This window comes from Ceratotherium simum, chromosome 32 (genome assembly GCF_057802395.1).
Source record: "Ceratotherium simum simum isolate JZ-2026a chromosome 32, ASM5780239v1, whole genome shotgun sequence".
Taxonomy (NCBI): domain Eukaryota; kingdom Metazoa; phylum Chordata; class Mammalia; order Perissodactyla; family Rhinocerotidae; genus Ceratotherium; species Ceratotherium simum.
In genome coordinates this window covers 3377820-3390965 of record NC_141931.1, presented here as the reverse complement: position 1 = coordinate 3390965, position 13146 = coordinate 3377820, and the positions used below count along the sequence as shown (strand labels likewise).

Sequence of the window (13146 nt, the reverse complement as noted above, 5' to 3'; positions counted from 1 at the left end):
ACTGAACAGTGACTGAATGGTTGAGCAACCTTGGAGGTCAACGCCCACGACCCAGGAATGTATTGTTGCATAATCTCATGTTAGAAAATGTTAATATTGGAAAATGTTAATGTGTGTGTGGTTTTGGATTTTCTCCTTCAATGTAGTATATAAGACAGGAACATACAGGAGGGCAGTATGCCATTACAGCACACACATTTCTGGTTATATTTGCCTTGTTATTACATTAAATTTATTGTATAGTACAGAAAACCACATCATCCATTATTTTGGCTATTAATATTCTGGTGATATCACAAAACATACGAACTTGGATATTTTTGTAATGACCAGGACACGGGACGGCTTTGCCTGAAAAGATGGCAATAGGCATTTCTCCTGCCGCAGTGAATGCCAGTTCTTTCCAATTCTAGAAATTTAGCAAGGCAAATCACTCTAACTTTTTTGTATTTTACTACTCTTTTATTTTCTTGTCCCAATGATATAACTTATCTTTGGCAATCTCGCTTATTTAAAAGAAATTTTTTGAAAATCCATGCATTTTGTGGGGGAGGGGTATGGAGTGAGAGTAGATCAATGTTGAAAATTCAAGCCTGGCTAGAATGGCTAGTAAACATACAAAATACACATAAACATTTATAGAAAGGAAAAAGAAACAAAAACAAAAACGGAAAGAGAGAAGGACAGAAGAGAAGAATAGGGTTGAGAAAGAAAGAAAAAGGAAAATGGACAAATGAAGTAAGTCTATAGGACTACTGACCTTTAAATCTTCAAAATATTACCCAGGCCCTGTAGCTGCATAATTCTCATTAAATTCATTGGGAATAATCTGGTTAAATCCCCTCTCAACTCTTAAAAATAGCAGGAAACAATCTTCTGAACTTAAATTTACGGCCGCTGTGAGCAGCACCAGCTGCTCTCGACCTCTCTCGCCTGCAGTTGAATCATCAGCACCGTGTATGCACACAGATTTAATTTTTAAATCTGATTTCCAAAACTTCTATTGAATGTTAACTCGCTTACTCATGACTGGTCTTTCAGTCCAAACAAGGTGCTGAGGTCCACGTAATCATAGGTTACTAGTATACTCTGAGCTGCTATAGGAATGTTTAGGATCCTCAGAGAGCAAGAGGCTTCACCAGGCGGAGCTGGATGTAAAATGCAGGATTCTCATCAGTTCCTGGCAGAGCGTTAATAGGCTTTTATGTATCTGATTACAACCCAGAGAGTATATAACTATTATATGCCCACTGAGTTTATTATATTGATAAGAATCCTCAAAATGAAATCATGAGACTCTGCTTGAGTCTGTAACGGCTTCAGCAAGATTGAATTATGATGAAGGTTTAGGGGTCTGATTTTCTGCTGCTTGTAAAGACGCCTGAAGAATCTGAAGCCTGCAGAACAGGTGGATCAAAGTATCGGTCAGGTGGATCCGACCACTGGGGGAGCACCTCAGAGTCAGACCTGGCCTGTGGCTCAATGCCCTCTCAGGTCCTTGGGAAGCGTTCTGAGCATTGGCCTAGCCAGAAGGTGACAATGAACAGAACTCCTCAAAGAAGGTCAGACAGTCCATTATCCACAAACGAAGACCTGGAGCCAGATTTATGACTCAGACAATGGAAAACAGGAAACCATGCTGATTTGTAAAGGACTCTGGGCTGAGCGTGGAATTCAAAACTGGACCCGATCAGTAAGCCCTGTGGTTTGACATGAACTTGTTCAGATGGTGGTAGCTATGGGTCTTACTGGTTCATGATTTGTACATCTGCCCTTTGACCACAGTAGGCCCTATGAGATGACCGTCTGGCCCCGAGCTCCTCTGTGAAGCCATCATGCCAATGGCTTTGAGCTCATGCACACATCAAATATATTCACAAAGTCATCCCTGCTCTGATAACATAGACCTTCAACATTCAGGAAGAATGACCCCATTTTGGAATTGGATATACCGGTCCATTTTCTCCACAGCTGTTGTTCACTTCTACTTTTTTTAATGATCCCTAGCTCTTTTGATAGGCAAGAAGAGAAATGAGACGAAACAAGTTAGTTGGCAACTTCATAGTGGTTTTAATTAACTCTCTGGCAAGAGAAAAATCTAAAACAACAGATAAAAGGTTTGTTACATTATTAGAACTTCATTTTTCCACCTCACTCCTCTTCTGCATTACAGAGGTCCTAGAGAACCAGCTGGGGGGGACTCCACAGAAACTCCCCTGAGGGGGCTGAGAACTCTCAGGAAAGGTGGGAAGCCAGGCTTCACTCCTGAGGGAGCACCACCATTGAGGTGGCTGCACAACCCTGAAGGCTGCATTTTATAGCTTGAAAAGATGTGGGTTGGGCTATAGTGTTTCTAGAATTTAGATGATTATTCTTGGTACATCTTTCGGCATCTGGGGGTGTTTGAGCTGCTTGGTAGCAGGAATTTTGTCAACCTGAACACACCACAGGGAAACGTGGGGTTAAGTTCAACTGAAGAGAAGTTTGTTCTGTAGTTTAATCAGGTCAACAGCGACAGCGTCCTTTAAGGAAGCATACTAATTAGAGCAGTCCTTTCTACTTTCTGCCTCGCTGGGTAGTGTCACACTGTTGAGGAAACATTGATACACACCACACGCCCCATTAACAGATGACTGCGGAGGCCAAGGCTGAGTGAGCTTCAATAAAGGAAATGGGAGAAGCCGGAAAACTGACCTGTTCACCTTACTCTAATGATTAACTTTAAAGTATTTAAAACCTCTGATTGCTTATACTGACTGTTTCCCTTCGTGTGCGTCTGTGGGGAAGAATTTTACAGAATACTAACAAAATACAAAAGAGAGTGGGAAGGAGGCCACCATTTCACTGTGGCTGGCCTCCGATAAACAGCCAACCAAGGGCTTTAAAAGTCATTACGCTTTTCTATTCATAAAAGGATGTGGAGGTGCCGATCCCGAGGGTCCCCGCTCCCGCGCACAATTATAGTCGTGGTTTCCTGCACCCCATTTCGTGGCGTGCCCACTGGAAACGCTGCTGTAAAGCTGCCAACTCTGTGGCAGACAGAATTGACAAAGTTTGCCTGTCTCGGTTTTGCAGAATTGTGATGAAAATAAATAGTCAGGCTGCTGCCTGTGAGATTTCCTTCTCCTATAGTTTGCAAACACAGTCCGTGTCCTAGATGTGCTGCGTTTAAACAAAGTATGTTACTCAGTTCCCTCAGTTGAGAGCTGGGATTGTCACCATTTGGCAATTACTGATGGAGAAGGAAATCGCACTCCCTGCTGCATATACATGTGGATGAAAGGCAAGCAATATTTACGGCTCATGCTTGGAGGCCAGAGGCTGCATGGTATCTCCCTTCTAGGACTCGGAGGGAAACCGAAGCCAAGAAGCACAGCAATGCGCTATTTGGGTGGGGAGGGGAGGCGTATGTGAAATCTACCACGTTTTCTATTTCATTTGATACCTGGTTGTATTGTGCTGTCTATTATTGTTGGCTGTTCTGTGGTCAGCACAGTGGTACCACCTGAAAAACAAGAATAGTAACATACAAGAATGAGAACAAGGAAACATTGTAGGTAATATAGCAGCAGAGAAACTATGCTTACATACATCTATTAGAGAAAAACATTTTCGACAGAAAATTCTTCCTTTAATTCCAACGACAGCAATTGCTTTAATTAAATTTTGCTCACCACAATATCAAATTCAAATAAACCACTATTTTTTACCCAACACACATATTTATAAAACATCCAGGCAGTGGGGAGAGTCTGAGGCTTCGTTCCAAGAGTATTCCCTGATTCCCAGACTCAGCATGGCATACAATTGCAACAGTGAAAAGCAAAGGCTTCCAAATGCCCTCAGTGACTCGGGTATTCAACTTGACCTAGACCTCTAAGCTTCAAACAGTTTCCCAAGGTTTCAGATGTATGCCTTCAGGGGAGTTGACAGGCTGGTGCCCAAAATCTATTTTAAAAACTGAAGGTTTGAAGTGGATGGCAGTGATTCCTCCTTTCTTTTGCTGCTGTAGTTGTTTATTTTTCCCAAGGACAAATATTCTGCCCAGTGTGTGGTTTGGAGAAGCTGCAGGAAAAGGGGAAGGGAGAAACATTTCTTCACAGTCCCAAGGAACTGGAAGATGGAACAAATAACACCCTGAACATTGTGAGCTGTCAATCAGTTTGGGTCGACCCTGGAATTCCTGGTCAGCGGACCACGTGGAAACAGCTGTACCCTCTTGTCTTCCGTATCTTAGCTCCTCCATTTTCCGTTCTTCATCAGTACACCTCTGTTTTAAAGTCACGTTCTTAAACTTGCCCAACCACAAGCATCACCTGAATGCTCGCTGAAATCACAGTTTCCAATCCACTTTACCTCCTCAGACCTCACTGAGAACCAGAATTTCTAGGGATAAGGCCTTGAAATCTGTATTTTTGTGTGTGTGTGAGGAAGATTAGCCCTGAGCTAACATCCAACACCAATCCTCCTCTTTTTGCTGAGGAAGATTGGCCCTGGGCTAACATCCATGCCCATCTTCCTCTACTTTATATGTGGGACGCCTGCCACAACATGGCTTGATAAGCAGTGTGTAGGTCCGTGCCCGGGATCTGAACCTGTGAACCCTGGGCCACCGAAGTGGAGTGCATGAACTTAACCACGATGCCAACAGGCTGGCCCCTGAAATTTGTATTTTTGAAAGCTTCTCAGGTGAGTCTTATAATCCACTAAGCTTGGGAAACATTGGTTTGCTATCTATTACTTAAGTGCTTGAGAAAGCTGTTTCTCCTTCTGTGTGTGTCTGCGTTGCAGATTATGGTTGCAGATAATTTGTTATCCCAAGAGATGAGGTCCTAGGCAGACTCAGGGTAAGGGTATGGGGTAGGCTCACGACTATCATGGAAAGTTCTGGAGGTAGTTATACGGTGCCATTGTACACCTTCCAATAGCATCATTTAATAAAGGTTGTGATCATCTCTATTCTGGCCAAGCCCTAGTCCTATCCTACAGCTCCCACAGATCAGAAATCATCCAGATCATGCATCAGAGAGCCATAAAATCGTGCTCTTGAAATGGTCTGAAGATTTCTGAGCTAATCGACTGTAGCACCAAGTCATGTTACTCCTGCTCTCCCAGTAAATATGCTGGATGAGTGGTCACACGTGTGCGTGGCCTCAATGAGGCAGGCGCTAGGAAGAAGGAATTATATATATTATGGGTTAAGAAGGTGACTCTATAATGGCAGAATTGGAGGGAGGCCAGAATACATTAGCATTCTGTTCCCAGTGGTCTTACAGGAGAAAGACTCAAGGTGAAAATCCACTTTTTAAAACTGATATGCATTATCAGTTTTGTTATAGGTTGGGAGCCAAATTCCACTGTTGGGTACACACAGAGGCAATGTGAAATTTGGCCTCCTGGTGCCTGTGAAGCCAATTGTATTATCTAATGACTTCAAAGGCATTTGCAAATGAGTAACTTCAGGGATGAATTTTCACCTTGGCAAGCAAGTATGGGAGAGCAAACTCTCTTCTCATTTCCATGCATTTGGTACAGTTCACCTGGAATTCAGTGTTGTTTGTAAGAAATGAGCATTTTGCTACAATACTTATCTCCCACTATTTTCAAATGGGTCACCCCAGGAGGAGAAATTCAAGTGACACCATTTGCATTCAGGAACCAAACACCGTTAAAGAGAGCATTGATCCCAATTTCCATGTTCCCATCTACCAGGGTTAAAGTGAGAATGCTTTTAGTGTGGTTTCATTACACGGAACATTCAAAGTTTGCAGCTCTGACAGTAAAGCCAGTGACAGAATGAGCAGAGAGAGGGCAGAGTTGTGCATGAGCCCAGGAGGTGAGTTGTTTACATGTGAAAAGGTGCTTGGGTTAGGTGAAGGTTTTGCTGCTTGCAAACATTTACATATCAGCACAACCTTTTTCAGAGAATGATAACAAATAGCTTCATAAAGCAAAATATGTTTTAAAAAAGGACAAATTGGCCATAATGCAATAAACGAATATGAAGCATGAGAATGCCTTCTAAAATCACCTCTTCTTGGTGGAGGCATGGAGTGGGCATCATCAACACCCCCAGAAGTTCTCAATATATGCATGTATTTATAGAATTATTGAGACAAATGTGCTGGCCTGAGAAAATAATTTTTTTTCTGCCACAGTAACATGTAAAAAAAATTAGAATGAACTTTTTTTCTATCTATTCAATAAATGATTTTAAGTGCTGTAGATCAACTATAACCTTGTACTTTTAAAGGAGTGTCAGTGTTTCCACTATAAATGATCCATTTTCTGTGGTTTGTAACTCATTGCCATACACAATTTGCTCCAGGCTAACATACTTGCCCTATTTCATTCAAAGGCTTTAGTTTCAATTGATTCAGTCACGAACTGATGCAAAAATGAGAAGGTTGGTTGTTCTGATATGAGGAGTAAATCTGAGGTTTTGTTTCTAATCAATATTAACTGACCACTTTGGGGTTTATAAAGAAAAGAACCCTTTCCACAAGAGGGTAATTGAAAAGGTATACTGTGATGACTGCAGCCATTCCTTTTTTATGAGAAATTTCTCTACAGATGTGTGACAGGGTCCACAAAAGCCTGAGGTTTGTGGCAGAGTTTACAGGCAACCCTGGGAAGGTTCCACAGGACCTGGTTCACAGAATGGTGCGCCGTTTTTAACATCAGCTTTAGAGTTTTCAGCTTGAACTTGACATCTTACAAAGAAAATGCCTCTGCATTAATTAGAGTAATTTCTGTGGCTTGTGGCTACTTATATACAAGATATGTTTTCAAAAGCCCATAGTAATGTAACATTTATTGGCCATATGACTGTAAGTGATTATCCTGGAAATTTGGAGGGAGACAGCCTTAGAAAGTGGGATTTAAACGTAAACCCAGTTCATGGTACTAAATGTCTGAGCTAGATTTTACCCCTTATTCCATCTCAGAGTGCAGAGCTCTCTCACACCTTCAGAGGAGAGCTTTTGAAGTAGTCGGAAATGGACTGTTGGAAATTTCCTTCCAGATTTTACAGTAATGCATTAGCCAATAACGTGGCACTATTATGATGCTACATGGTAACGCCTTCAGTTTTGCCCATGGAAATTACTTATGTGGGCTCTCTGAGTCCCTTCTGGGTAAAAATACAGACCTGGATCCAAGGGCTCTTGTTTAATCTGAAATGAGAGTCAGATGCTGTATGAAACTGTGTTTTGACCTGGGTAGCAGTAAAGGTCCCACAGTACCTTTTGCAACAATAGGGTGAAAATTCTGGCGCCCTGCCAATTTCCAATGCTGCAATTCCATTTCTCCACTTGCCTAATAATTCCTCTGCCATTCCAAGTGGAAGAGAAGGTCACTTTCTAGCTTTAGGGTTTTAAAATATTATGTAGTCATACTCTAAATTAATTAGTGAGGCATTTGGCAGACACCATCCCTGATATATTTGCTAGTCGATGGTGATATGAATAACAACTAATGCTGCCTTTGTAAATTTTAATGTGAAATGATTTACAAAATCCTAACTTAAATGCTGCATTTCAAATATAAACCTAATTTCATTAATTAGTTGGATAAAGGATCCACTCAAAAAATTTTATCCTTGTTAGAAAATGAAAATAAACATTCTACAGAGCGTGGTTATGTACCATGGTGCATGTGTTATGGTGGAGGGTTGAAGATGAGGATCAGTTTAGCACTTTTAGCCAAGGAGAATGCCTTATTCAATTAAGATAATCCTAGACTTTGGCTCTGAAAATGGCTAAAATTATTGTTTCAAATGGCTGTGGCTATTCAGAACAATCTGTTTACATGGATGACATGAGGAAATGAAGATGCACGTGTTCTGGCAAGGCTGCCTCTATTGCTGGGGCAGCTCTGCCACCACCCTGATGCCCACTGTCATGAGGAGTTATGCAAAGGCAAACAGAGATTCATTAGCTGGTTTCCACTACAACATGAACTGAAATGGCATAGCAATGGGATGAAGATGGTTTCTGCACCTGTGAGCTGGAAGTCATCACCTGTTCCGCTGTGGCAGTTGGCCTGGTCGTCATCACATTCATCCACCAGGTTCCCATTGGGAGTAGTCGGTCCAGCTGTAGGTGCTGAAACAAGATCCAACGATTATTATCTCACACCTCTGAAACGGATTCTCAAGCCTCTGGCTGTTGAATCTGCTAATGCTTTTGCAGAAAACTCTAATCTGTGGTAAGAAGGCCGGGAGCATGGTTTGCCTCTCTTTTAGGAGCTAAATATACTTGGATTTTGCAGAATGCACTGGGGACTGCTTTGTTTTGGTATTTGATCCATATCTGCTGAGTAGAGTTGGCTGCCTTAGCATTTTATACCTTGTTATCTACATAAACATCCTTTTTCTCAAAAGTTCTTGAATTCTCACTGGTTATTTATTCGTGACCCTAGAGTTGAGAACTTTGATGATAGAGATATTGCTTGAACTGTTTTTCCTTTCATTTTCAAGGTGCTAGAAAACTCACTTGTCAGGAATTCTTTTATATTCTGAGTATTTACCAAATTTGCTAAGTTTATATTATAATTTTTTCCCCAAAAGGGTGTCCCAACATTCACTTTTAGTACAATATTGTTCTTTCTTTTAAAAAAAGAGGACTCCATTTCCTTGTAAGTAAGCGTCTCATCTTGTGATCCCTCTCCACAGCAGGTGTGTGGGAGGAGTTGTCTCAGATGTCCTGGGGTCATTTCACCTTCACTCCCAGAGGACTGCATTCCACTGTTGGCAGGTCTTCCCATATCTTTGAGTTTATAGTTGAAAAGTAGCCAACATTAATCAAAGACTGCTTTTGAAGTTCTTTAAATTTAGTTGGGTCTCTTTTTTTTCAGCCTGTTACTCATTTTTGCAGTCTGTTTAATATTTTACAGTTTCCAGCATTACATTTCACTTCACAAGACTTGAGATAATATACGGTTCTCTGGATGTTTGAGAACCAGACAAGATTCTGGGAGTGGGGGCCTGCTCTCTCGTCACTTCTGGCCAGTAGGAATGTGCTGGTAACTGCTGCTTTCTCAACAAAAATCTGACACTATTTGTTATTGTGTGTAAGTACCGAGCCAGAGTTACGACAAATGCAGGAATGTAGCTAGTTTCACTTTCTCAAAAGTCCCAAACATACAACAATAATAACTAGGAAATCAACACGTACAGATAAGGTACACGCCATTTAGGCATACAATCTTGACTTTGTAAAATGCATACACACACATTCTGGGCTCTATTTATTGCTATCACTGAATCAACAGAATCCTCTCTGGCAATCCAGATGCTTGTTCCCTAAACTGTCCTTGCTCTTGATAATGTGCCACTTTTAAGTATTTTAAACTCTCTATTCATCTTGCAGGTTTTTCTGCATTGTTTATGGTATTTATAAAGGAGGAGTTCCACATTGGAAGGAGCCAAATGTAATACTTGGATTAAATTGAAAAAAGTAGAAAGTGAATAATTTGGTTTTTTTTTTGGTGAGGAAGACTGGCCATGAGCTAACATCTGTGCCCATCTTCCTCTACTTTGTATATGGGACACCGCCACATCATGGCTTGACGAGTGGTGTATAGGTGTGCACCCAGAATCCAAACCTGCGAACCCCAAGCTGCCGAAGTGGAGCGCATGAACTTAACCACTACACCACTGGGCTGGCCCCAAAAAGCAAATAATTTTTATGCCCCAATTGTACTACTTGAAAATATTTTATCTTCTGTGGTTCTCTAATTATTTCTTAAATATAAGTGCTAGCCCAAAATAGATGGACACTCATGGATAGCTGGGTGGTACCTCACCTTATTTCTGTATCCCTTTAGGTATCTCCCATAGAACAACACACAAAGTAGATATTTAATAAGGGTCTGTTAATTGTTTTAAGGAAGAAGAAAAACATTCCCTTTGACATTACTTTCCCGGATGTTGGTTTCTCATGTGGCTTGGGGCAACTTCCTCATTTTGCGAGTGCTTGGGAACATCTGTAGCAAATCCCTTCACCAACAATTCATACAGAGTTGACACTGGCAAACTGCCACCAGGCTCAGTCTTTTCAACCATCCATTCATTCCACCTCCTAAATCAGTGTTGCTTTCCAGAATCCAGGCTGAAGACCTGCATCAGAGCAGCAGATTCCCTTTTCCACATGATCACATTTCTCAGAAAATTCAACTAACGTGCCAGCAATTGGTTCAATCTGTCCACCCCTGCTTTTTATTGACATCTTTGCCAAAGTCCTGGCACATGGTCATTCTTGGTCTGCGTGAATAGTGACCAGATAATTCAGAGGTCTGGGACATGACTACAGATATGGAAATAACTACACAATAAAGAATGGGAGATAATGCTCTGCTTTTAAATAAACACATAGAAAAGTAGCTATGAATTATTTAGCAGTATGGTGATTTATAGCTTAAGATTCTTTAGTGCATAAGAAAAGCTTTATGATATTTAATGTGCTCAGGAATGTAATTATATTTGGGTAGTTTAAAACACAAATAATTTTGAAACCACAAGAAGGTGATATTAAAAAGCATTCTTCAAAACAACTATGAGCATATGCTCAATTGATTAACATCTGGGTACCAACAATAGCCATTCTTTGAGCAACCTGGAAAAAGACCTTTATGGGCACGGAAAAGTTGGTATAAAGTTACTCATTTATGCCCAAATCTAAGGCAGATGGGAATGCTAATGCACAAAAGCATTAAATGGTACAATAAGCAGCCATCATATAGTTTTTTCAAACATTCATCTCATTTATTCTATGATTAAAAAATGCAGAGGTAAGTGCAGTTTTGAAGTCAGCATGTGAACCGAATTTGTCCTTGGGGGCAAGAGGGAAAATCCCTCTCTGCCCGTTCCCTTAAGGTTCTTCTGGCTGGCCAAATAATTAAAAGACAGGTTAGCAGGAGAAAATCAAACCAAGTTTAATAATACGTATACATGGAAGAAACCAGGGAAACTGAATTTCTCAACAAAATGGCAGAGATTTTCATCTTAAATACTATCTTCAGCTAAAGACAAAGGAGGATGTTGGGGGTGGGAGAAGTTAGTTATGGGAGATTACCAGAAAAGCACACTAAACAAGAGTAAGATTATTATGCAGATTTAAAGCCTCACCTTCCACATTGATAAGTTTCTAGAGATGAAGTCATCCCCCCTCTTCCCACTACAGAGAGGGAGATACCTTTACAAATGGAGATTTCCCTTATAAATGTAAATGTTTGTCTGGCAACTCTTTCCGGGGCCACCTAGAGAATGTGGCCTGGGAGACACAGAATTTTTGATAAGAGGGGCTTGGTACCTTTCCTATTGTAACATCTATTTTAAATTATATTACAGCCATCATATGATAGTGGCTCTTTGCTGAAACAGGTCTTCTACGTTAAATTCTTTAGCAGTCTGGGGGAGGTCAATGTCCGTCAGAGAAACTAATCGAGGTAAAGAGACATATTTCAGGGTTGTCAATTTTGATCTCCCACATTCTTGATATGACCTTCATATGATAACATAAGTTTATGCAGTAACATCCTTAAATAGACCACACAGTACATTCATATACATTATTTCACATAAAGTTTTGTTTCTCTGCAGAAGCCTAAGAAATTCATCCAAGATAATGTCTTGATATTTCAGTCTGTCAAATGCTGCTTCCTGCTAGAATGTGATGGTAGTCAACACTGCAAACAGAAACTTGGATCAGAATAGACCTCTAAACAACACGAAAAGTTGAAGGAATTGGTGGTTCCCAGGGGTTGAGGGAGAGGGAAGTAGGGGAAACAGCTTAATGGGTGGGGGGTTTTACTTTGGAGTGATGGAAATGTTTTGGAACTAGATGGAGGTGGTGGTTGCATAAATAATTGTGAATGTATTAAATGCCACTGAAAATTGTTTACTTTAAAGTGGTGAATTTTATGTTATGTGAATTTCACCTCAGTAAATTATTTGTAAAAAAAGTGAAAGGAGATAACCCCACAGAACCTGAGGAGAGTTATGCCAACAACTAGGACAGAAGCAGGATTGGGAAGGCACTGTTTTGTGGCGTGTGCTAGGATGTTGAGCCTCAAGCACTGGCAGGCACAGAGAGATGCAGGATCACCCAGGGGAAAAGGTGGCAATTTGCGACAGCACCATCAAGGGCATAAATGCATGAAAAAGGAAATAAAAAAACTAGGAAACCAGAGGGGACTCTGGAAACTGCAATTACCTTCTACTTCACAGCCCAGCAGCTCCATTCTTAGCCCTAGCCCACCATGAGTGGCTCTCTCAGGGTAGATCCTGATGAATCGTGTGGAAAGAGGTGGAAAAGTCCGTAGCTCAGGTGTATCATAGTTGTTGTTGCCTTCAAAAGACTGCGAAGTATGAAAAACACCAGTTATTAATAAAATCTCCCTTTTAGCAGAAGAGTCTCTCCTTCAAGACTCTTAATAGGGCAGAGAAATCAGGGCTCATGTTACCACTTTGTAGATGACTGACATTCCGTTCATAAATGAGAAAGGAAAAAAACAATTAAACTTTCTCTAAGAAGTGACAGATGTCATTTCTCAGAAACTTTGGAGCATACACTGAGGCTATACCAGAAGATGAGGATTTATTGAGACACGTTTTTAAATAATATGCTGATGTGCCTGGGAGAAATGACACTTTTACCACCTCTTTGAGGTGGAGGAAGATAACTCAGGAAGAGAAGTCAACATTTTTCAGAGCTTATAATAGACGCCACATTTTCAGTAACTACTCCTGTTACATTCTCTTCAATGAGCGGGTCCTAGTTTTGCTAAAAGTTGGTCCTCTAGAAGAGGGAGGAATTAAATCCCTGAAGTAAGAGATAGTAAATTTAATGTAGGGCAAGTGCTGTTTAGTCAAGAACTTGGGTTACTCCAACCCACTGAAATTGCTATGTACTTAAGCAGTACCACCAGGTGGAGGCATGTGTGGATAAAAGACCTTCTCATCTCAGCAAAGTAACAAGGGTTCTGTTAAGTGATGTTATGATGCCTGGTTGAATTTGGGTATGAGTCGGCACTTCTTTTTGAAGCTCATTCACTGGGAGTATCCTTTTATATATCAAACATCATATGATGTTTACTGGTGCAAGGCAATGTTCTAAGTGCTTAACATATATTAACTCATTTAAT

At 40.8% G+C, this 13146-nt stretch overlaps 1 protein-coding gene across 5 annotated transcripts in view; it reads right to left on the bottom strand.

Annotated features, from left to right (window-relative positions):
• Positions 1 to 13146, bottom strand: part of NRP1 (neuropilin 1) — a 134131-nt gene that overhangs the window by 12934 nt on the left and 108051 nt on the right. For 3 of the 5 annotated variants that reach the window (XM_014783549.2, XM_004425239.3, XM_087420639.1), the window contains exons 11-13: positions 12216 to 12360; positions 8001 to 8105; positions 3446 to 3505 (exon numbers count right to left, since the gene is read on the bottom strand). In XM_014783549.2, the coding sequence (XP_014639035.1) occupies positions 3446 to 3505; positions 8001 to 8105; positions 12216 to 12360 (310 nt within the window). Of the gene's footprint in view, positions 1 to 2055; positions 3506 to 8000; positions 8106 to 12215; positions 12361 to 13146 lie in introns of those variants that run through there. The other 2 variants (XM_004425240.3, XM_087420640.1) reach the window with 2 other exon arrangements.